General features: G+C 42.2%; 13 protein-coding genes across 13 annotated transcripts; 7 read left to right on the top strand and 6 right to left on the bottom strand.

Annotated features, from left to right (window-relative positions):
* The first annotated feature begins 1,077 nt into the window (after positions 1–1,077).
* FA14DRAFT_159646 (9 glycosyl hydrolase) lies at positions 1,078–3,295 on the top strand. Its single transcript, XM_025498307.1, has one exon. The coding sequence runs from the start codon at positions 1,318–1,320 to the stop codon at positions 3,082–3,084; it is 1,767 nt and encodes a 588-aa protein (XP_025358050.1). The 5' UTR covers positions 1,078–1,317; the 3' UTR covers positions 3,085–3,295.
* FA14DRAFT_18628 (uncharacterized protein) lies at positions 3,151–4,221 on the bottom strand. The gene has a single exon (XM_025501514.1). The coding sequence runs from the start codon at positions 4,192–4,194 to the stop codon at positions 3,217–3,219; it is 978 nt and encodes a 325-aa protein (XP_025358049.1). The 5' UTR covers positions 4,195–4,221; the 3' UTR covers positions 3,151–3,216.
* A 117-nt stretch (positions 4,222–4,338) lies between these two features.
* FA14DRAFT_170530 (uncharacterized protein) lies at positions 4,339–5,827 on the top strand. The gene has a single exon (XM_025500279.1). It carries the CDS (start codon positions 4,371–4,373, stop codon positions 5,709–5,711), a length of 1,341 nt encoding a protein of 446 aa, XP_025358048.1. The 5' UTR covers positions 4,339–4,370; the 3' UTR covers positions 5,712–5,827.
* On the bottom strand, positions 5,815–7,330 carry FA14DRAFT_159645 (uncharacterized protein). Its single transcript, XM_025498306.1, has one exon. It carries the CDS (start codon positions 6,855–6,857, stop codon positions 5,943–5,945), a length of 915 nt encoding a protein of 304 aa, XP_025358047.1. The 5' UTR covers positions 6,858–7,330; the 3' UTR covers positions 5,815–5,942.
* Positions 7,331–7,578: 248 nt separating this feature from the next.
* FA14DRAFT_159644 (Ku DNA-binding complex, Ku70 subunit) lies at positions 7,579–9,751 on the bottom strand. Its single transcript, XM_025498305.1, has one exon. It carries the CDS (start codon positions 9,696–9,698, stop codon positions 7,662–7,664), a length of 2,037 nt encoding a protein of 678 aa, XP_025358046.1. The 5' UTR covers positions 9,699–9,751; the 3' UTR covers positions 7,579–7,661.
* A 669-nt stretch (positions 9,752–10,420) lies between these two features.
* On the top strand, positions 10,421–10,771 carry FA14DRAFT_115880 (uncharacterized protein; the record flags this gene model as incomplete). Its single annotated transcript, XM_025496137.1, has 1 exon — positions 10,421–10,771. A coding segment is annotated over one exon (351 nt), but the record flags the coding sequence as incomplete, so codon positions are not given.
* Positions 10,772–11,071: 300 nt separating this feature from the next.
* On the top strand, positions 11,072–12,026 carry FA14DRAFT_153101 (uncharacterized protein; the record flags this gene model as incomplete). The annotated part of the gene is made up of 2 exons (XM_025497576.1): positions 11,072–11,983; positions 12,006–12,026. The coding sequence occupies 2 exons, from the start codon at positions 11,072–11,074 to the stop codon at positions 12,024–12,026; spliced, it is 933 nt and encodes a 310-aa protein (XP_025358044.1).
* Positions 12,027–12,092: 66 nt separating this feature from the next.
* On the bottom strand, positions 12,093–13,552 carry FA14DRAFT_18579 (phosphoglycerate mutase-like protein). Its single transcript, XM_025501480.1, has one exon. The coding sequence runs from the start codon at positions 13,327–13,329 to the stop codon at positions 12,109–12,111; it is 1,221 nt and encodes a 406-aa protein (XP_025358043.1). The 5' UTR covers positions 13,330–13,552; the 3' UTR covers positions 12,093–12,108.
* Positions 13,553–13,873: 321 nt separating this feature from the next.
* FA14DRAFT_18553 (putative ubiquitin conjugating enzyme E2-16 kDa) lies at positions 13,874–14,938 on the top strand. Its single transcript, XM_025501461.1, has 3 exons — positions 13,874–13,951; positions 14,112–14,426; positions 14,491–14,938. The coding sequence occupies exons 2-3, from the start codon at positions 14,123–14,125 to the stop codon at positions 14,628–14,630; spliced, it is 444 nt and encodes a 147-aa protein (XP_025358042.1). The 5' UTR covers positions 13,874–13,951; positions 14,112–14,122; the 3' UTR covers positions 14,631–14,938.
* A 296-nt stretch (positions 14,939–15,234) lies between these two features.
* FA14DRAFT_18430 (yippee-like protein) lies at positions 15,235–15,809 on the top strand. Its single transcript, XM_025501380.1, has 2 exons — positions 15,235–15,423; positions 15,529–15,809. The coding sequence occupies exons 1-2, from the start codon at positions 15,325–15,327 to the stop codon at positions 15,760–15,762; spliced, it is 333 nt and encodes a 110-aa protein (XP_025358041.1). The 5' UTR covers positions 15,235–15,324; the 3' UTR covers positions 15,763–15,809.
* A 46-nt stretch (positions 15,810–15,855) lies between these two features.
* Positions 15,856–16,722, bottom strand: FA14DRAFT_153097 (uncharacterized protein; the record flags this gene model as incomplete). The annotated part of the gene is made up of 1 exon (XM_025497575.1): positions 15,856–16,722. The coding sequence occupies one exon, from the start codon at positions 16,720–16,722 to the stop codon at positions 15,856–15,858; it is 867 nt and encodes a 288-aa protein (XP_025358040.1).
* A 169-nt stretch (positions 16,723–16,891) lies between these two features.
* FA14DRAFT_159641 (uncharacterized protein) lies at positions 16,892–18,833 on the top strand. The gene has a single exon (XM_025498304.1). The coding sequence runs from the start codon at positions 17,215–17,217 to the stop codon at positions 18,754–18,756; it is 1,542 nt and encodes a 513-aa protein (XP_025358039.1). The 5' UTR covers positions 16,892–17,214; the 3' UTR covers positions 18,757–18,833.
* A 41-nt stretch (positions 18,834–18,874) lies between these two features.
* On the bottom strand, positions 18,875–19,890 carry FA14DRAFT_118871 (NAD(P)-binding protein; the record flags this gene model as incomplete). Its single annotated transcript, XM_025496319.1, has 3 exons — positions 18,875–19,064; positions 19,137–19,152; positions 19,224–19,890. The coding sequence occupies 3 exons, from the start codon at positions 19,888–19,890 to the stop codon at positions 18,875–18,877; spliced, it is 873 nt and encodes a 290-aa protein (XP_025358038.1).
* Positions 19,891–20,227: the final 337 nt, after the last annotated feature.

The raw sequence follows: 20,227 nt of genomic DNA, 5'->3' as shown, positions 1-20,227 counted from the left end.
GCTATTCTGCTTGAATATTATATCTTTTGATTTACTGCATTGATGATAATTCAACATATTCCATCCCATTTGAGGGGTGATACACTTCCCATTTTGAAGCCCCGCAACCGTCGTATTGAATACAATGATGGTTGTGTAAATGATTGAAAGGTCTTTCACTTCTCATGTTTCTCGAGCTAGTCCAGGTAGATCGTAAACGTAGAGTTTGGGAATCGGAATGAGTTCTATGAATGAACACCCTTCTCATATAAGTTTGTGACCTGTCGCATCTTCCATATCAACTTTCACACATGGCACTGCTTCTCTTGGAGTGCGCCCTTTTGCCGTATCTGCTGGGGCTCAAAGTTCAAGTGGACGACACAGGAAAGAGGTGAAAGAGTAGAATTGCTTCCTTATATATGGTAGATGCTATAGCATATGATGTTCTCGGCAATCTCTTTACCTCGATCTTCAACTGCGAGTCTCTAGCTGAAGAGACTCAACTGAAATATAAGGCTATGATAAAATCAATTGTCGGGATTCTTCAGTTACAATTGTGCTTTAGCCAAAATTATTTCTCGACAGATCGTGGCGTGTGTAATTCTATCAAGTCGCTTTGCCAAGACAGCTTCAATCATCGGCGATACGTATGTACACTTGTGAATGTGTGTTTGCTTCCCACTCAAGCGATACTTTTAAGATATAACAGCTTCCCCACAATTGATGAATAGACCCCCGCGGAAGATTATAAGCCCTGTCCACGGAAAGTTTGATGACTGCTTAGTTAAGCAGACGAGATCATTTTGTTGTTGTTATATAATCTATGCATGCTCGTTGACGGAACTCAGCGTATCTATCGAATCAATCAATCGCGCGCGTTGAAAAGAAAATTCCCGCTTTGGATCTGGTTCTATTATATCTAGACTGAAAATCAGCCGGTTTTTGAAAAAAACACATGGCAACTTCAGATGCCGCCGGCAAAGGAAAGGTTGCATTCCTCCAGCCAAGAGAAACAAAGGCTAACAGTCTGATTGTGCAGTGTACGTATAAAACTTGTTTTGATTTGTCTGCATTTAGTTAGTGAGAGGGACATTGAATGAAGGGTATGTGGGTAAATGCATGCTTCCATGTGCTAGGAACTTGGAATCTAAGGGGCTAGATTGTATACGATCACGGTCTTCAATTCTAGCCTTTCATCGATAACCACCTCACATCATCACGATCTTACCTTTAGTATGTGCACCTAGAATCAACTTTACCACAACCAACAACATAACCTACGTCCACCTAATCCCGCCCTTTCGTGCTTCTCCCCTTTTGTCTTTGGCTCTTTTGACAATGACGCCATTCAAACATACCTTTATCACAATAATAGCCCTGGTGGCTCAGCTTTTACCTTGCATTCAAGCACAAGTTCAACCTACTACCACCTATCAACCTCCTCCGATCGCATCAGGAAATGTTTCGAGCAGTTCTTCTTCCAACAAAGTGAATGCAAGATGGAGTCAATTATTGGGAAATGCGTTGTACTTTTACGATATCCAGCGATCGGGTACGTTACCCAACAATTTCCGTGTTGATTGGAGAAACAATAGCGTTCCAAATGATGGAAGTGATGTCGGCTTAGATCTTTCAGGTGGTTTTTTCGATGCGGGAAATTATATCAAAGCAACATTTCCACTTTGTTGGGTTGTAACTCAATTAAGTTGGGGTGGAATGATGTTCGGAAAAGGATTTGATGATTCACAACAAACTGCTTATCTAGATTCAACATTAAGGGTCGCTTTGGATTGGTTAATGACTGCTTCTTCTAAGCAAGATGAAATGGTCGTTTTGATCGGATCAGATGACTTTTACTGGGGTGGCGATCAAAATATACCAACAAACGATCGTCCTTCTTATACGATCACTCGGGAGAAACCAGGAACTGATGTATTTGGTTCTTGTGCCAGTGCATTGACCAGTGCTTCAATGTTGTATGCAGGAACACCTTTGCCTATCAGTACAACGCAAAATGGTACAGTGGCTTCATTGCAAGATGCAAATTATTCCACAACTCTTCTTCAACGTGCTGAAACTTTGTTCGATCTCGCCCAATCATCAACACCTCAACAAGTTTATCAAAAAGCAACAAAAGGTGTTGCTTGGGCTTATCCAAGTACGGATTATGCTGATGAATTGGTTCTCTCATCTACTTTCTTGGCTCTCGCAACGGGTAATCAAACATATGCGGATTATGCACAAAAGACATATGCAACCAATCAATTCCCTTTCCCAAACGGTGCCTTGAACTGGGATCAACACACTTCTGCGACACCTGTCTTGCTCACCCAATTGTCAATCGCAAGGCCTTCCATGGGTGTAAGCATGAGTAAATATCAGACAGATTCAGAAAAGTGGTTGGATAATATCGTGAACAAAAACATGCCTCAAACATTCACAACGCCAGGTGGATTATTCTACTTTGACGGTGATAGTGATTCAGCAAGTTTGAATCCAAGTTTGAATGCAGCATTTTTGATGATGGTTTATCGTAGAATGGCAAGCAGCACAACCAAAGATCGTGGTTATCGTTCATTCGCAGAAAGTCAAATTGATTACGCTTTAGGCAAAAATCCGATGAATACAGTTTATGCTGTTGGAATACATAATAACAGTGCTGAAAATCCACAATCAGCTTTAGCATCTGGCGGTACGAACCCAAAATTGATCGATACAGTTCCTGCACAAGAAGCTCACGTTTTGTATTCCGGTATCGTTGGAGGACCGGATCAAAATGATAATTATTACGATCAAAGATCGAATTGGGAACAAACAGAAGTTGCCCTTGATAGTCAATCTGCCATGATCGTTCTTGCAGCACATCAATTAACAACAAATGCTTCTGATCCATTTTATACCGGAATGACCGAAGAAAGAGTCATTTTGCCGTACGATGCAGATGGAGGAGGTGGCGGAGGTTTGAGCACTGGAGCACAGATTGCAATCGCAGTTGTGGTGATTGTTGTCGTTCTTGGTCTCCTTGCAGGTTTGGCTTTCTGGCAACGGGAAAGATTGCGATCCCTTATCCGTCGACGTCGATTCGAGAAATACGAAAAATCTTAGAAAAAAATGCAAAGGTTATGGACATTACTTTTATCACATATTCTGCCAATTTTTCATTATTCGTTTATTGTACACTATTGTCATTGCGCTTGTATATAATACATCATGCTGAATTTCGGAATTTTGTCATCATCATAGGATACTGTCGAGGAAATCTTCATCAACCTGTTCCTTCTTGTGTGTCTTTTCCCTCTGTGCAATTTCGAGCTGCTTAACATCCTCTGCTCTGCGAGATATGTCGGGTACTCTTGGTGACGGAGTGTTCATCTCTGATAGGAATGCGTCCACATCATAATCTCCTGCTTTTTGGTTCGGGAAGTCGGCCTCATCTTCATAGAGATGGGAGGTAGAATTGGAATGCTTTCCCCTTGCAGCTGGTTTGGGAACATTCTCATCTTTGGCACGACGATTCTCACCTATATCCAATGAGATGGTCTTTGCACTAGCTTGTTGCAATACTCTTGCCCTTCTCTGATGCTTTTCTTGTCGTACTTTTTCCTCTTGTAATCTTTTTCCTTCTCTTTCTAGTTCTTTTCGCTGTTCTTCTGTCAGATTATGACGTGGCAATGAATGACTGATATCATTTGAATCTTGCTCAGCAGTACGATCCCTTTGCTTTTGTCGATCCAAAAGGTACAGTAGACTTGCATCTATATCAGCTGCATTTGTGTCCAAAGCATTTCTTGCCGCTTGTTCAGAAGAAAGTGCTTTGGATGTTTTGGAAGAATCTAGTCTAGCAACTCGTTCCAATAACCCACTGAGATCAACTTCAGGTTCCTCTTCTTCCTCTGCGTTCTCTTCACCTTCAGCCGTCTCTTTCGATGGTTCTTCATATCTCCATGAATTACTCGTTAGTTTGCGTGGAGCATACTTTGAACGTTGTCGTTTCTGTTCAGATGAATCACTTTCTCCACTCTCATCACCTTCCTCTTCCTCTTCTCCCTCTTCACTATCTTGTCCGGGAAGTGATGGAAATGCAGTCGGATCTAGTCTCCTTTGCATTCCACCTCTTCCGCCACCCCTTCCGCGTCCTCTGCCATCACTTGCTCCACCTCGAGCTGCATTATATCGCTTTGATGCTCTGGCTTTATACTTGTTCTGTAACACCATCAGTGGTGGGGATTAGTCAAAAGATGATATAGGAAGAAGAAAGTTAACTTGGATTGATGTCTTGTCATCTTCTTAAATTTACGCGTGCCCTCCACTCAAGAGAATTAAACACTAATGCATGAAATTAAGATTGAGGATGCTGTTTTGCATTTCACAACCACCACCAGTCATACATCATGGACAGCGGAGGAGGATATCTGATATCCAATCATGACATCGAAACAACAAAGATAGACAAAGTAGATCAATCTACAAACAATTCGTCGATCCAAGTACGCAAGCTAACACAAAAACAAGAATTAAGGTTGATGAATTATTTGGATGATGCATTTCAACAAATCGTTCGAGGTTTTTCAAAAAGATATACGACATCCAGTGCAACAAGTTTACCTACTTTGGAAATCTATCTTGCAAAAATGGATTCAATCTTACACATCATTGCAGAAATTCCACCTGTCGGACCATCTGCTCAACTTCTGATCAATTATTTGTTACGATATACTAATGAGATTACAGATGGAATACCGGGTTACGAGATTGGATCTAGATCTGCAGATCAATTGGTTGGCGATGAAGAAAAGGTTGCGGGAACATCGAATATTTCTTCAAGTTTGGAAAAAGCAATCGCATCGCTTGATTTATTGGATAGAGTATGGTCAGCCGTTTTACGTGGAAATATGATTGATATGAAGCAGGCCAAAGAACATAGCAAAACTGACATCGAAGTGGGAAAGAACTCACTGTCTTTCCCAGGACTAGGGACACCGTATACCCATAGTGCATCACACGAGCAACACCAAATAGAACAGAATCAAGGCAGATATCCGGAGAATGCACAGCAAAGAAGTCAAAGAGATAATCATTCCGTTGTAGGAAGTCGTGGGTTCTCCACTGTTGGTCAAACACAAAGAATCAGACTACGAAATGTGATTACGCTGGCAAAGGAGAACTTGTTTGCTTGGATGCGTACTCAATTAGATGCACCTTTACCACCTCAAATCGAAGAGAGTCGAAAGGAAGAAAAGAAGGAAAGTCTGAATTTGATAGAAGAGCAGGGCGATCTGGATACTGCAGATGGTGCTACAGATTCGCAAGATGCCGAAGAGGAAAATGAGATACAGCTTGAAGATGTAAAGACAGAATCTAACGATAACTACAATCACTACGACGATCTCTTTTCAAGACAGATTGACCCCGATGCTGAGGATGAAGATGACGAAGACAATACAGAGGATGATGGAGATGTAAAGCATGGACGCAAACGATCTCACACCTCTGAAGAAACCGAACAACCAACTCATAAACGGAAACATCAAGAAGAAGATCAAACTACAATCGCGCCAAGCGATGTAGAAAGCGAAGCAACTTTCAGAGGCAATTCCGCTCCTAATACTGCTGCTGTGATGCGATGGGATGTAGCTTTTGCTCGTATCTTTCAAAAGACATTGCGTTGCTTGAGCGACATACAAGATCGAACGCAAAGAGCCACAGAGAATGAAGACCACCAAGAACCTTGACCATAGAATGTCGCATTGTGTATTTGTCATGTAATTTTACTGTACTAATGTATATTCGCTCTAGATTGTCGTAACTAAGTCTGAGAATCGCACACGCCTTCGTGTCAAGATTAATGGTAATATTATTAAGAGATTTGCAAATACTAAAGGATTCCGAGTATGATGTGGGTATAAATATGATGCAGTGCATGCATCGTATTAGTTATGCTTGTGGTGCAGTCGATCATATACTCAAGTGGCAATTCCTGCTTTAGCACGATACGTTTCGCCATTCAATGTTACAGTTGGATCTCCGTTTTTGCCCTGTGCGAGAACGATGTCATCAGGTGATGCATCATTGCCATTTTCCTTGCCTCTCCTCCTTATAGATTCGGGCAATGACTTTTCATTCGAAACAACTTTCTCCTCTGATGATCCGTTTGCATCCTTGAAACTTTTCTTGAATTTCTGGTTAACCTTTTTCATCTTTGCAAACTTTTCCGCTGACATTCTCGTGCCGAATAAAACATCGAAATGAATAAAGAACGGTTGACTGTAATTATAACGTAAGCCTTGCATTTGATGATGAACATCATGATACTCAGCCGTATTGGGAAAGATAAGGTGTAATGGGTCGAGCCAAGGTGGGAAAGCGTATCCTCCATGATCGCAAACGGTCTTCATGATACTGAAAGTGAAAAAGACGATCGTTTGTCGAATCGTCATAAACGAGGCTGCAGCAGAAATTGCTGCTCCAGCAGAATCCAACAAGAATCCTTCAAATGGATGGTTGTACAGAGCTCCAAATGCGTATGGAACATACAATCGATGATGATGGGAGTGGAAGTTGTTGTACAGCCAACGAGATTCATGGAAGGCACGATGCAGAGCATACTCCCATGCGTCCATCACGAAACATGCCCAAACGAATTGAACAGATGGTATGCCCCACCAGTAAAGCCAATTGGCGAATTTAGGTCCAAGCAATCGTAAGAGATGTGTGCCCTTCGACATTCCCAAAGTTGAGATCGTTAATCCGGCAACTTTTTGTGCTAAATCTTGAACACGACCTGGATGATCGGCAAAGACTTGAGCAAGAGAAGTTTCATCGCTTTCCAAAACGAATATTCCTAACAAAGTCTGAAAGACTTGTTGAATGAGAACCATGAAGAGTACACGAGAAGCGCTTACCCTGTTCCGCTTTTGAATCTCTTCGGGTTCGTGTAATCTGTATTTTTCGAAAAAAGGGAATTGCATCGTATCCAAAAAGAAGAACCATCCTGATATTATCCAATACATCAATACGGGCGATAGTAGTGATAGGTTTTTGTCACTTATGAATGGCAAGATTGAAGGCCGGGTTGCATGATAAAACGGAAGTTCATAATGTACCGGTATTCCTTTAATGATCGTTTCCAAGCTTGTTGATTGAATACCGCCACCCCACGAACCAAACAAGCCGGAGCTTATTTGTGATCCATTCATGGCAGGAAGTAGTATGAATCGATAATGATGGTGTGTAATGATCAAAAGTTAAGCCGCATTTCACTTCCGTGTCTCTGTTTTCTTGTCGGCTTTCCAAAAATAATAAAATGAAAACCAAACAAAAGATTCACTGTCAATTTGCTGCATACCTGTTGTTGCACTTTAAAACGCGACCCTAATTCCCCTGCTAAAAAAATAATAATCAATAATCCAAGTGCGGTCTCTTGCTTTGATAATCTGTGTGCCAAAAGACCGTGTCAACCGGGAGAAATTACCTCTTTTCGGAATACGGAGACAAAGCTAAAAGCGGTATGGGTTCGTAAAAATAGATCAGAGTCTAGGAGATTAACCGCGGACGGAAATGCGGCCCAATATTATCTGATACCGCACACGGAACAGTAGAGCTCGTCATCATTTATACAATGTCACATTTACGTAATACATTATACTATACAATTGAATATGATACATTATCAACTTTACCCTTCATTCTTCTTTTTTGACATCAGCTTTAGCCATGTATTCTTCCACCCTCTTTGTTAAATCAGCTTTTACACCATCTTTTGGTAATCGATAATATTCGCAAATCGATTTAAGCTTTGCAACGGTGTATTTGCTTACATTTCCGTCTTGATGAAATTTCTTCAACTCTGGCTCATCTTCGTGAGAGAATTCTGGCGCACTTCTTTTCGTTCCAGCCGTTGAACTTGCAGGTTTGGGAGCGTGAATTACCCGTTTATCATGATCCACCAAGTCATTCCATGATTCGATCAAATGGCCTGCCCTCTTTTTGATCAAATTGTAGTTCGGAATCGTCTTGTCTTCCACATGATCCGGTGTTTCATCATTGAAAGCTACAGCTAGCAAAACTTTGTAATGATGATTGAGACTAGGGTTAGGGAAAAAGTCTGGATTGAATGCAGCATTGCGAGTGAATGCTTTCACGATTGCACCTGCTGACTCAATCTGTTCATCATTCGCTTGCATTTGATTGTCCCGATGTTTCGCTGGTGCTTCTCGAATATCATCTGCATACGGTAAGGGTACAACGTACATCCCAGGCGGTTCAGTCTGTCCTTCCGATCCTCTTTCTTCACGTTGAGGAATCAGGGCGGCAAAGCAAGGAATGACAAAAGTACGTGGTGCGAAAATCGCAATTGCGATCTTATCTTTGCTGGCCATACTCTCTAGCAAAGCACCGAAAGCTCTTTGACTGTTTTGCCATTGGGCATCCGATGGATAGATAAAGTAGGCATGCTTCACGTTCTCGTAGAAATGCAACTCCGATCGAGGTTTGAATCCAATAATGCGAATAGATGGCAATTGTCCGAATGAACGTAACTTACGCATCTCCCCTGGCGAGAAACGTACCTTGGAACGCATGTTATTCTCACTGCCAAAGTTGAAGGCAATGTCCACATCTCTATCCTTGTCAAGCTCTTTGCCTGTGTCTACGCATGTAAGAGCCGTTTCTGTCACAACTTCCTTGTATACGATTGGATCATCTTCATCCTCGCGATCCATAGCTTTGACTCGGACAGGAAGACCTTTGGTTGCCTTGATCACTGTGCAATATCCTTTGATGCCCATTGTCAATTGTGAGCCTATGAAAAGAGGAATAGAGAAGATGACTCGCTTGGGTGTCTCTCGAGCACCTACATCACCTTCCAAATGGTCAAATTTCGTGGTCGCATTCCAAGGTCTGCGAAGATAGCTTCCAGCACTATCTCCATCCTCATTTGTCAGGCTTCCACTTCCAAAATTCTCATCGTCGTCCGCATAGGCGCAAAAAAGGTCTCCGTAAAAATGCGCTGTATCGAATTCTTTCTCGTCTGTACTGATCAAAAAAGGTTCAAATTCGATTCCTTTTCTTGTCATACTTTTGACCTTTTCCAGTGCCAATCGATGTTGTTCCGTCTTACCCTTTTTATCGCCCATCGGATCATCTTCGCAAGTGACAAAAAAGATTCTCTTTGCACCTGCTTTGCCGGTATTGAATAGCATAGCTTCTGCATTGCCTAAAGCATGATGAATGCGCGATTGTTTATCGTTTGGCGCATACTTTGTCTGGAAGTAGGACGGTCCATTGTCCAAAGAATCCTGAAGATCGTCCTTTAGATCAGAGATCGGCGGAACAGATACTTGGGAGATATTCTGTACTGTGATACTATTTGGATAAGCAACGTTCTTGCCTGCATTTTGTACCTTTGTCTCTTTCGTATTGAACAATAAGATTCCACAGTGATCTGCTGGACTATTGACGAGCTTGCTTCTTTGGAAAGAGTAAGCAGCCTGCAGTGCTTTGTGAAGTAAGCTGACTTGCTTGCTATTCTTTTCTTCAGAATTCAGTGGTATCATTGTCTCATGCATCTTTGTTCCTGCATCGATTAACCACAAGACTGTGTCTCGTGTATTTGGTAAATCCCACTCCAACAATTCATCCTCATCTTCATCTGCGTCTTCTGCAGGTCCGCCTTTACGACGAAAACCCGAGGATCCTCCATTACTTCTCCAAGCCGGCATGATGTGTGCTTTTGAATGATGGTGACAAAGATGAAAAAGCCTTAGCGCAAACGATGCATGAGAACAACACTTATCCTATTTACGCGCTCAAAGCTGTCATTTTAAAAGGAACAACACAGAAGCGCGTAAGAACAAATAAACCACATGGTCATTGGTTTAATTTCGGCACCGGCCTCACGATGTACTCATTGCTTGCCATTTAACTATCATCATATACCTCCATCAGATTCGGGACAATGAGGGTAAACACGGTGGCCTATCTATTTTGCTTGTTCATAGTGAGCTGCCTGTCGGGGCTTGTTTCAGCAAATGACGCAATTGAGGAACCGAAACTTGGCCTCTTCGATAAGCTGGTTAAAATGGCAAAAGGAGGAGGAACTGAAGAATTGATTCCAATGCCAAAATGTATGCTAACGCTTTCAGGCGGAATCGATCAAGTTGAAGGAGACATTCAAGATGTGCTGGAGAAGGGCAAGGCATTGTCAATCTTGGTCACTGCAAAAACTGATCCAACTTCACTTCCGGCTGTCAAATCATATTACGATGCAGTGCGTCAATTATGCGGCGAAGAGGAACCACAAAGCGGTGAAGAGGGGGCTGCACAGGAATCTACTGCATTTGATGACCATTCGCCCCAAGAAGCATACGTCTTCGATCCTAGCGTACTTGATCGTATCGCATTTGCACATATGAGCTTTGATTCAGAAACAGGAATGATGTGGCGATGGTGGATTTGGAAAGTGCCCGCGATTGTGTTTATTTCATCGCCAACGTCTTCTTTGCGTTCTTATGACGTCAGATTTTGGAAAATTGCATTTAGCGTACCTTCTAGCGAAAAGTTGATTGCAATCCTCAAAGATCAAATATATGCAGAATTACCAGTTTGGGATTCCAACTTTGCTCCTGGAGGTAAATATCAAAATTATGCTCGTTTCTTCTCCCAGGGCTCTCTTGGTTTTATGTCAGTATTGGAACCGATCCCAAATTGGTTATTGGGCATTCTTGCTTCCATGCTTGGATCAATGCTAATAAGTTATCTTCATCGAAATGACGCCAAATCAACACAGCAACAGGCAAAGTCCGATGGCCCCGAGAGCAGAAAGACACAATAACCCTTTCAGCAAACAAGGAGTTGTGTATGATGACTCAGTCGTATGACGTTTTGCCTTTTAGCTGAGCGTTTCGCCCCAAGATGCCCATTACCACCTGCTCTGCTTACTGGGGCGTCTTTCACAAAGTTTCAGTGTATTGAACATGTATAGTAGCTCAAAAGAATAATGAAGACACTTATAAAAGGGGATTCTTTCCTGTTCCTGATCATTAGCCACCCCAGCAAATCATCATCTTTTCAGCTGATTAAGTCATTCGGTACAATGCTAAGCAAAAAGTACGCAACCTTTGTGCTATTTGCCATGTTGGGCTACGCAAAAGCTTTTCCGGTTTTACCGATGCACTTCTTTTTGCCTCATCATGATGAATTGGATGAATTTGGCGCTCCCGTTCACCATTTGCACGATGATCTCTACGCTGATGACGTAGATCATGATGATCATAATATGCACGATCATGATTTCAATCCGGCGTATGACTACTACATGGATCACGACAATTACGATCATGATTATTCAGCACCTGTGCATGATCCTTCTGTTCATACCGATCATGCTTATTATAGTCATAGCTATGGCATTGAACCATCAGTGAACGCAATCGAACTGGACGTCAATGCTCATCAAGATCGTCATCATTTAGCAGAAATGGCACGTGAATCTATGTTTGCAAACAGTAAAGCAAGTCACGGTTTTGATGCGACGATGGATTTCTTAGATGGCGTTCATCATGACCACCTTCACCATGATCATCGAAAGGATGGTCATCATGCAAGTGTACATGGTGTAAAGGAGCATTTGTATAATGATCACCATCATCCTCATCACGCATACAAAGGACAAAATGGTGCATATGATCAATTGTACGATGAACATCATTATCCATTAGAACACCACCAAGATCATGTTGCAGACCCTCATTCATTTGACTGGTTCCATCAAAATGTCCATGGATCAAATGACGTCCATGAAGCACAACACAGATTTGTCAAACGTGACTTGGCCAGCGAAAGCGAAATAGCATCAGCATCACATCCACTTGCAAAAGATGATCTAATCCACAAAGATTTGCAAAAGAACGATACATCTTCAAGCACAAAAGTTGCACTTGCTTCCACTCTAATCGGAGCTTCACCTAATCCGTTGGCGACAAAGATTCATCACGCTTCATCACAGGTTTCTACCAAGCCTGTGCCAGAGACCAAACAAGACCCTCTAGTAAAGAGGGATTCTATTCATCATCATCACAATCAACAACATCTCTTTTGATTGTATGCTGATCGTTCTAGTTGTCTATCTGTCTATGATTTCCACATTTGAAATAGATTCTTTTGCCTTTTGCTCCCGTGCTTTGATGGCGAGTGGGATTCTTGTGATCTCTTTGTACTACTTTTCTTCTCTTCTGAAGAACCATCAGAGAGTGTTTGGCGTTGTTGCGGTCTCGAAGTCTCTACTTCTTGAACTTTTACTGCAACAGGCACTTCTACCTCTTTCTCATCTTCTTGTTCATTTTTGCTCTTGTCATCACTGTTGCTCTTTGTTGTCTTTGGAGGTGATTGCCAAATTTGCTGTAACGTTTGCTGATTACGATCACTCGCCATATTTCCTATCCCTCCACGTTGCCTTTTCAGTCCGATCAAATGCGCCGTATCATTTTGACTGACCAATCCAAACAAGTTCATTCCTTCCGATCGTGCTGAAAGAGCTCTGGTGGATCGGTCCAATAATGCCAAAGTGAATATTCCCGTATTTTGCGTAAAAGGTTGTCTGACTTGACCAAAAGCGATCTCAAGCGCTGTTCTAATCCATAGGCCATGTGTGATGACGATAAAATGAGGTGGTATTGTATCATTTTGATGATCTTGAAGAAGAGATATCAAATATTCAAATTCATCTTTTACTCTTTGATGAAAAACTTGTGGAGGTTCAGACTGCAATCCTAATCGATCTTTTGGGTCAATAATATCCTTGACCGGTTTGACTTGTCCACGAGAATAGACGACACCTTCACGTTGTCCGAAACATCTCTCTGCTATCCTCTCTCGTATGATCACCTCTGGGTATGTATACTTTTTCTCCTCATGCGCTTTGGCAAAGTGGACATTTGAAGTTGAAACATCTCGGATTGCATCTGCGATTGATTGGGCTAAATGACGAGCTCTACCTGCGGGTGATGACAAAATGCTTGTTGGTGGTCTGCCAGGTACCAATAGAGGTGAGAGTGTATTCCCATGTGCTCGAACAACGTCACTATTGAATATCCAATGAATCGGTTTGGCATTTACCATTTGACCTTCAGAATTCCAAGTAAGATTGACTGATTTTGCAATCCTTTCACTCAGCCTACGAGCTTGTTGTTGACCGGTAACAGTTAATGGAGAATCAGTTGTACCTTGCAAGACATGAGAAATGTTTGCGATTGTTTCTGGATGTCGAATGAGCGACAAAAGAGGTAACCGGTTCACATCTTCGTCTTCATCAATGTTGCTATTGGTGGCTAATGTAGCCTTATCTGAGCTCATGTCACCGTATGTAGAGCATCTTCTCTTCTCGTTATCCACCCTAGCTTCTCAAAGTGTTAATGAGTCAAGAAGAAACCTTCTCGAGGTAAAGGGAGGTTACAGGGATTCGGATAGACTATGTCCTCTGGCACGGGATTGATTACATACAATGAGTGAGCTATGTGTGTTGTAGAAGGGGGGGGGGCAAGGTTCCCTTATGCTTGGGCTGAATTCAGGTTTAAGGCTTGTGTGTGTGTGTGTGCCCGTAACACGCGATCGAAGTACATTACCAGTTTATGAAAAATGTTCTCTCTGCGCCGCCCAATTTGCTGCTTCTCTTGTTGCCTGCGCGCAGGTTATATTGCAGTGCTAATCGTTGTGTACTTACACTTTTGCTCCGCCAAACTCGCTTACAACCATCACTATCAAAAAAGTACCGATCACTTAGAGCATTACTGCCATTCTCACAAGAGTAGACACAATACTCATTCGGATCGGCAATCGTCTTTTGGGATACTTTTAATCGCATCATCAATAACAACACTTCTTCTCAGCCTGCTTTGAAGAAGTTTCCAAGTCTGTTACACACATAGATTATCTTCCTTCCTCACACACATCAATTTTACGACTTAAACCTAACTTTGTGAGTATCTCATCTTGCAGTCAACACCACAGCGTTGCTCAGCAGGCAGTAACATACACTTGCTATCTTGCAGAATTGAACCTCTTATGAATAATCTTCTTGAACAAGTCAAACTAATCATTCGTCACCTTTACCCACATCTTCCTCTTCTCTCTTTCAGTATTTGACGAAATGGCTTTGAAGCGTATTAATAAAGAACTTGCAGACCTCGGTCGTGATCCGCCCACCTCATGCAGCGCAGGACCAACAGGAGACAACCTGTTCCAGTGGCAAGCAACAATCATGGGACCAAGTGATTCACCGTATGCAGGAGGAGTTTTCTTTTTGAGCATCACTTTCCCGACCGATTACCCATTCAAGCCACCAAAGGTCTCATTCTCGACAAAAATCTACCATCCCAACATCAACTCAAACGGAAGTATTTGTCTCGATATCTTGCGTGACCAATGGAGTCCAGCTTTAACTATTTCAAAAGGTGAGTGTGATCACACTGGCATTAATTCGGTCTGATACTGATTCATTTTATGCTCCTTCTACAGTTCTATTATCTATTTGTTCAATGTTGACCGATCCAAACCCTGACGACCCACTGGTTCCAGAAATTGCCAACCTGTATAAAACAGACCGACCACGATACGAAAGCACAGCAAGAGAATGGTGTCGCAAATACGCTATGTAAGGAAGGCTTTTGCAGTTTGACAAAGGCAAAGAAGGAAATGTCTCACAAGATAGTTCGGGTTGACAGAGAAATGTGATCAACATTTTGTAAGATCGCTTTTTGCTACCGTTCAATGTTAATGAGATCAATTCTTTCAACGCATTGCGGTGATTCTCTTTAATTTTCTCTCTCGATGACTATGGGTTTTATTGCGTTTCTTTCTCTTTTTCTTTGTCGCCTCTTCCTTTTGCACATTTTTATTCGCCACTTCTCATCGATCATACATACATCTTACACGCCACTACAATGATATAAATATAATTCATCTTTTTTTAACCACGCCGCCGCCGCCGGAAGCTATTCTCTGTTCCGGACGGAAGGATAAGTCATAAGCACGACAGACTCTTTTGCATGTTGAAAGGGCCGCTTACAAGATCCGTCGATCGAGGGAAAAGCAGCTGTTGATTGTGAACGCAAGCAAAAGAGTATCACCATTGTCACTATGTTGTGTACTGTACTATACACTGGACCGTGCGTGGGCTGAGATTAGGGTTTTGCGTAATATTGGGTTAGGGGAAAAATTAGACTGATAAAGTGCATTATTATAACTTTCAATCATTTTTTGAATGATTACCATCACCTATCATTACAATCGATCATCATTATAACAATCATCGCATTCGTATCGTAATCAAACCGAAACACATCACCCAAGATGGGTATGACCCATTTGGAATACCTTGCTTCAAGTAGGATATTTGGATGCAAGAAGTGCAGAACGCATTTATCAACGATTGAGTCTTTGATAAGCAGGGTGAGTGTTCGTCGAGGGAGAGGGAGTGTGAATGTGTGAAGATGGATGGCAAGCATTGACTGATAGACACAAATTTACTGACACCTCTTACAATCCCCATGCCAGAATTTCACTGGACAAACAGGACGTGCGTTTCTATTCGATGCCGTCGTCAACATCAAACTTGGTGATGCAGAAGATCGACATATGACAACAGGATTACATACCGTTCGCGATATCCGATGTGGAAAATGCGCACATACACTAGGATGGAAGTATGACAAAGCATACGTCACTTCGGAAAAGTACAAAGAAGGTAAATACATTCTAGAACGCAATTTGATGGATGATGTCGATTAAGAACCTTTTAGCAGCAACACAAAGCAATTTTCTCATTTAAAACCTAGCATGTATTTGTATCGTACAATTCAATCTTTCTCTCTGCCCCACTCTTCACCCCATAGAGCCCAAGTCTAATTCCGTCCATACTGCCCTATACGGTCTCCATGGCTTTCGAAGTTCATTTCGCATCAACGAATTAGGACCGCCTGGGCCAGGACCATATCGCTTGAACGGCCATCTGGGTGGATTGAGTGCGATTGAGAAGTGATTAGATTGACTGCTATCAGCATTATCGTCTGGGCCCGAATCGTCCTCTTCTTCAGAATTGTCTTCTTCTGCTTTATCCTGCTGCCTTTTCCGCTTTCGTGCTTTACCATTCGGAGCTTCATCCGGACCTCCTGGCCTTCTGAGTACTTGAAATCGATTCGAGTACGGTAGAGAAGGTTGATGTAAATCGCCATAAGGATGAGAAGGATGAAGTTCAGATGGTAGCGTTTCACCATCTTCTGCAATTGCGATTGGAAATAATTGTTCTTCTTCGAGAATATGAATATCAGGACAAAGAATGTCCAAAGTTGGCTTTTGCCAATCTTCAAATCTATCCATATCTAACCAATTATCTGATCCAGATGGAGCACCAATCTCTTCACCGCCTTGTTCGTATAAGTCATTATTTAATGCATCGGTCTGATGTTGATCTTGGTTATGTCTCTGTCCGCTGTTTGTTCCAGATCCCAGATCGGTTGCTGCTAATGATGAATAATACACTTCTCTTTGCATTCTACCATCTACCCACATCCTTTGTGGATCGTTGGATGAAGTGGAAGCATGATAATCCAGATTTAACATACCTCTAAGGGATGAAAGTTGACCATCATGATATGCATTTATCCTTCTTGCTCTCGTTCTGTTTGAGGAAGATGAAAGATTGACTGGTGCACGTAATCGTGATGAAGATATATGTGCGTCTGCTGACATGTTGTTGTTGGTGATCAAGTGTTGTTCTCATGCAGTCGAAGGCGTTAAGCCTAGCACTCACACACGCATGCAACCAAACGCGTTCGATTTGAGTTTAACAGAGCGTTCTAAAACTATACTGTGTACCAGTGACTTTATATAATCAGCCGGCCCACGTTCGCTCGACCATTGCTCACACGACCCAAGCACGGATATGATGATATCCTTGAACAAGTGAACGTCCCCTGACAGTGTCGTTGTTTAAAGAAGATTGAAAGGTTGATTTGGCTCAAAAATAGTGGCTAAAGGGAACGGATTCCAATATAGACTATGCATTGACAGATGTATGCACCCTATAGCACCGTAATACTCTAATTCCCTCCTTCTTCCTTTCATTCATAATGATACCATGATTAAGGTTTATAATGATAAAAGCAACCATACTTCCATTCAAAACAAATCGATGAAGATTCTATACAAATCAACAATCTTCACTTAAAATTTGCAATAAACATGTCAACGTCCCGCAATTATCCCGCTCCTCCCATCGTACCGACACATTCAGAAGGATTCATTCATCCACCAACTCCAACGTATTGGCAAATACACAATAATCCGCCAATCTATCCACCACAGCCATCACAGCAGAATGGCACACCGCAAAACTCTACTACCGCAACCAAGAAACCTGTCCGTGATAGTAAAAGACGTGCAACGCATAGTCAAATCGAACGAAGGCGAAGAGAAAAGATTAATGATCGATTGATCACTTTACGTTCGATTGTGCCTGCTTGTGTTGCGGAAATTGAAGAAAGAAAGCGAGTGAAATTTGAAGAAGAAGAGGAAGCAAGAAAGATTGCTACAGGAGAAATAAGTGCGAATGCTGTAAGAGGAGGTAAGCGAAAAAGAAATCGTAGAAGAGCAGCAGCGGCGGCGGCAACAAAGAAGGAAGGCGAAGGTGATGATAAAGAGGAGGAGCTAGGTTTACATAAACTTGAAGTCTTGACGCATACGATTGATTATATTTATCAATTGCAAGAGCGTATACTGGAATTGGAAACTGGTGTCATTCCTCAAAAGAGAAGAGTGAACGATGAAGAAGAACGAGAAGATGATCCAATGGATGTGGAAGAAAGCCGTGTTACAAGTGCAGGTGATCGTAAATCTTCACTCATGGAAGAAGATGAAGATGAAGAAAGTTCAGAAGCACATCTGGAAATGGCAGAATGGAAAGGAATTCAAGTCAAACCGACAGGAACAAAGAAAGACATTCGAAGACCTTCATATGGACGTCGATCAAACAGTTTGAATCCTTCTCCAAACATTTTTGGTAGCTTTGTCGGAGAATCACCTTTATTTTCCGCAACTGCAAGTTCATCTTCTGCATCCGTTTATACCACTTTGACATCTCCTATGATGTCATTATCAGCCGAATCGCCAATCATGTGTTTAGGAATGGGTTCTTCCTCTGCATCTCCAAAGGGAAACAAGGAACAAGAAGAAGTGAATTTGTTGGATAACAGTCTTCAATCAAACAGAAATAAGTCAATTTTATCAACCGCCATACCGAATTCGGGCGGCAAGAGTAGATCACCTTTGAAGATTGGCGGCGAACAAAGTTGGAGACTACCAAGTCCGGCACTGTCTGCTTTTGATTCTCATCAAAGGGCCAGGTCCAATACCACTTTACAAAAACTACCAAACTTTTCCAAACCCGCACCACAACACGATGATGCTCGACTTTTGTTGGCTTTCAGTACTTCTCCAGAAGTTTTTAGACCTACGAGCGCCGAAAGACTTTCAACGGTTCATCATGAAACTCATTCCAATCACGGTAAAAATTCCACTACCACCACCACCACCACCACCACCACAACGAAGCCGTTTAGGATGAGTAAAATAGTTGACGGTCGTTCTATCGTTTTAGATAGCGCTCCAGGCGGTACACAGCCTACTTCGCATTCCGCTTTATTACCAAGTCCACCCTTTTTGGCATTGGACAAGTCGCTTGAAAATCTCGATCAAAGATCATCACACCACCATCACAGCGATTAGACAAGGGAAGGAAAAGTATACGCTTTTTTGAAGTGTAGTTATTCATGTACATATATGTTTCATATACCAATCCAATATCTCCCGTGGAGGGAAGAAACAAACATCTTGAACAGAGGATTTACATCTTTGCCATGAATTGCATATTCTGACCACCATCGAGTGCTAAAGCGTTACCGGTCATATGTGCACCTGCTCGAGAAGCCAAGAAGAGGGCGAGACCTCCAATATCCTCTGGTGTTCCACAGCGACCTGTTGGTTGGATTCCTTCAAGCAAATCTTTGTTTTCCTGTAGTCCGTATGCCGTCATCCTAGAAGGGATAGAAGAAAAGGGTTAGACTTGATCACATATATGTTGTTCGATCATGCATCATAATACTCACTTACTGGGGAAGACACCTGGATGGAGCAAAGAAGGAAGAATTAGTCAGCATCATTCCTCAACATACTCAAGTGTTTTCAATACTCACCAGGACAGATGGCGTTGCAAAGAATGAATCGTTCGGCCAAAGAGACTGCCAATGTACGAGTGAGATGCACGGAAGCAGCTTTTGACGGTTGGTAAGACCAAGTACCATGACCTGGAGCAGCCAAGCCGTTCTCAGCAATCGGATTGAAAGCAGCAACGGATGCGATATTGATCACAGTACCATGTTCAACGTTAGATTTACCCTTTTCGAGTAAGGGCAATAAAGCAACGGTAAGATAAAATTGAGATTTAACATTCAAAGCAAACGTTTTATCCCATCCTTTATCTTCAGGGAAATCGTCCATTGGTGCTCCCCAAGTTAAGCCTGCATTGTTGACCAAGATATCCAATCTGTCTTCATGCTTTTTGAGTTGAGCGGCTAAGCTATCACAACCTGCTTTTGTACCAACATCAGCTTCGAGAGGAATGCAAGCTGGACCTTTACTTTGATCAGGTGAAAGTTTACTTAATTGTTCGGCTTGACGTTGTAAATCATTAAGTTTACGAGAAGCAATGTAAACTTTTGCTCCATTTCTCAAATAAGCACCTGCTATCATCTTTCCGATTCCGGTTGCACCTCCTGTTACAAGTGCAACTTTTCCTGTCAAATCGAATAAATGATTGCGACCCAATTCGGGCATCACATCAGGAGCAGCGTCTTTTGGCATTTTGAAGAATGATTTTTGTTTTGAGGATGTGATGGTAAAGAGCAATCGTTCACATTCTGGTAATCCAAAAGGTTCCTTGTAAGCCGGGCGGTTGCGCACGCATTGACTAAAAGCACACTGTGCACTTTCCCACACTTTTTTATGAACGCGCCGGCTAACGATCATACACCGGGCCCGACACAAGCATACATGCAGGGCGGGGTAATGATTCCTAATGAATTGAGGTGTAAATGAATAGTATACATTGCAAAACAAAACCAAAAAATGATTATTGAAGGAGTGGCTGACGTTCCAATGAATGCCATCTAGAACGAGTAGATGATTTGCGTGATCTAGC

This window comes from Meira miltonrushii (assembly GCF_003144205.1).
Source record: "Meira miltonrushii strain MCA 3882 unplaced genomic scaffold FA14scaffold_1, whole genome shotgun sequence".
In the NCBI taxonomy this organism is placed as follows: domain Eukaryota; kingdom Fungi; phylum Basidiomycota; class Exobasidiomycetes; order Exobasidiales; family Brachybasidiaceae; genus Meira; species Meira miltonrushii.
The sequence above is the reverse complement of the archived record's forward strand: the minus strand, read 5'-3'. Positions and strand labels throughout refer to the sequence as shown.

Bases quoted from the DNA above. Each gene is read 5' to 3' on its own strand.
- FA14DRAFT_18579 (XM_025501480.1), bottom strand. From the start codon at position 13,329: ATGAGCTCAGATAAGGCTACATTAGCCACCAATAGCAACATTGATGAA.
- FA14DRAFT_170530 (XM_025500279.1), top strand. From the start codon at position 4,371: ATGGACAGCGGAGGAGGATATCTGATATCCAATCATGACATCGAAACA.
- FA14DRAFT_159641 (XM_025498304.1), top strand. From the start codon at position 17,215: ATGTCAACGTCCCGCAATTATCCCGCTCCTCCCATCGTACCGACACAT.
- FA14DRAFT_18628 (XM_025501514.1), bottom strand. From the start codon at position 4,194: ATGGTGTTACAGAACAAGTATAAAGCCAGAGCATCAAAGCGATATAAT.
- FA14DRAFT_18553 (XM_025501461.1), top strand. From the start codon at position 14,123: ATGGCTTTGAAGCGTATTAATAAAGAACTTGCAGACCTCGGTCGTGAT. The intron at 14,427-14,490 runs GTGAGTGTGATC...CTCCTTCTACAG, and splicing joins AGCTTTAACTATTTCAAAAG to TTCTATTATCTATTTGTTCA.
- FA14DRAFT_159644 (XM_025498305.1), bottom strand. From the start codon at position 9,698: ATGCCGGCTTGGAGAAGTAATGGAGGATCCTCGGGTTTTCGTCGTAAA.
- FA14DRAFT_159646 (XM_025498307.1), top strand. From the start codon at position 1,318: ATGACGCCATTCAAACATACCTTTATCACAATAATAGCCCTGGTGGCT.
- FA14DRAFT_159645 (XM_025498306.1), bottom strand. From the start codon at position 6,857: ATGGTTCTCATTCAACAAGTCTTTCAGACTTTGTTAGGAATATTCGTT.
- FA14DRAFT_18430 (XM_025501380.1), top strand. From the start codon at position 15,325: ATGGGTATGACCCATTTGGAATACCTTGCTTCAAGTAGGATATTTGGA. The intron at 15,424-15,528 runs GTGAGTGTTCGT...TCCCCATGCCAG, and splicing joins TTGAGTCTTTGATAAGCAGG to AATTTCACTGGACAAACAGG.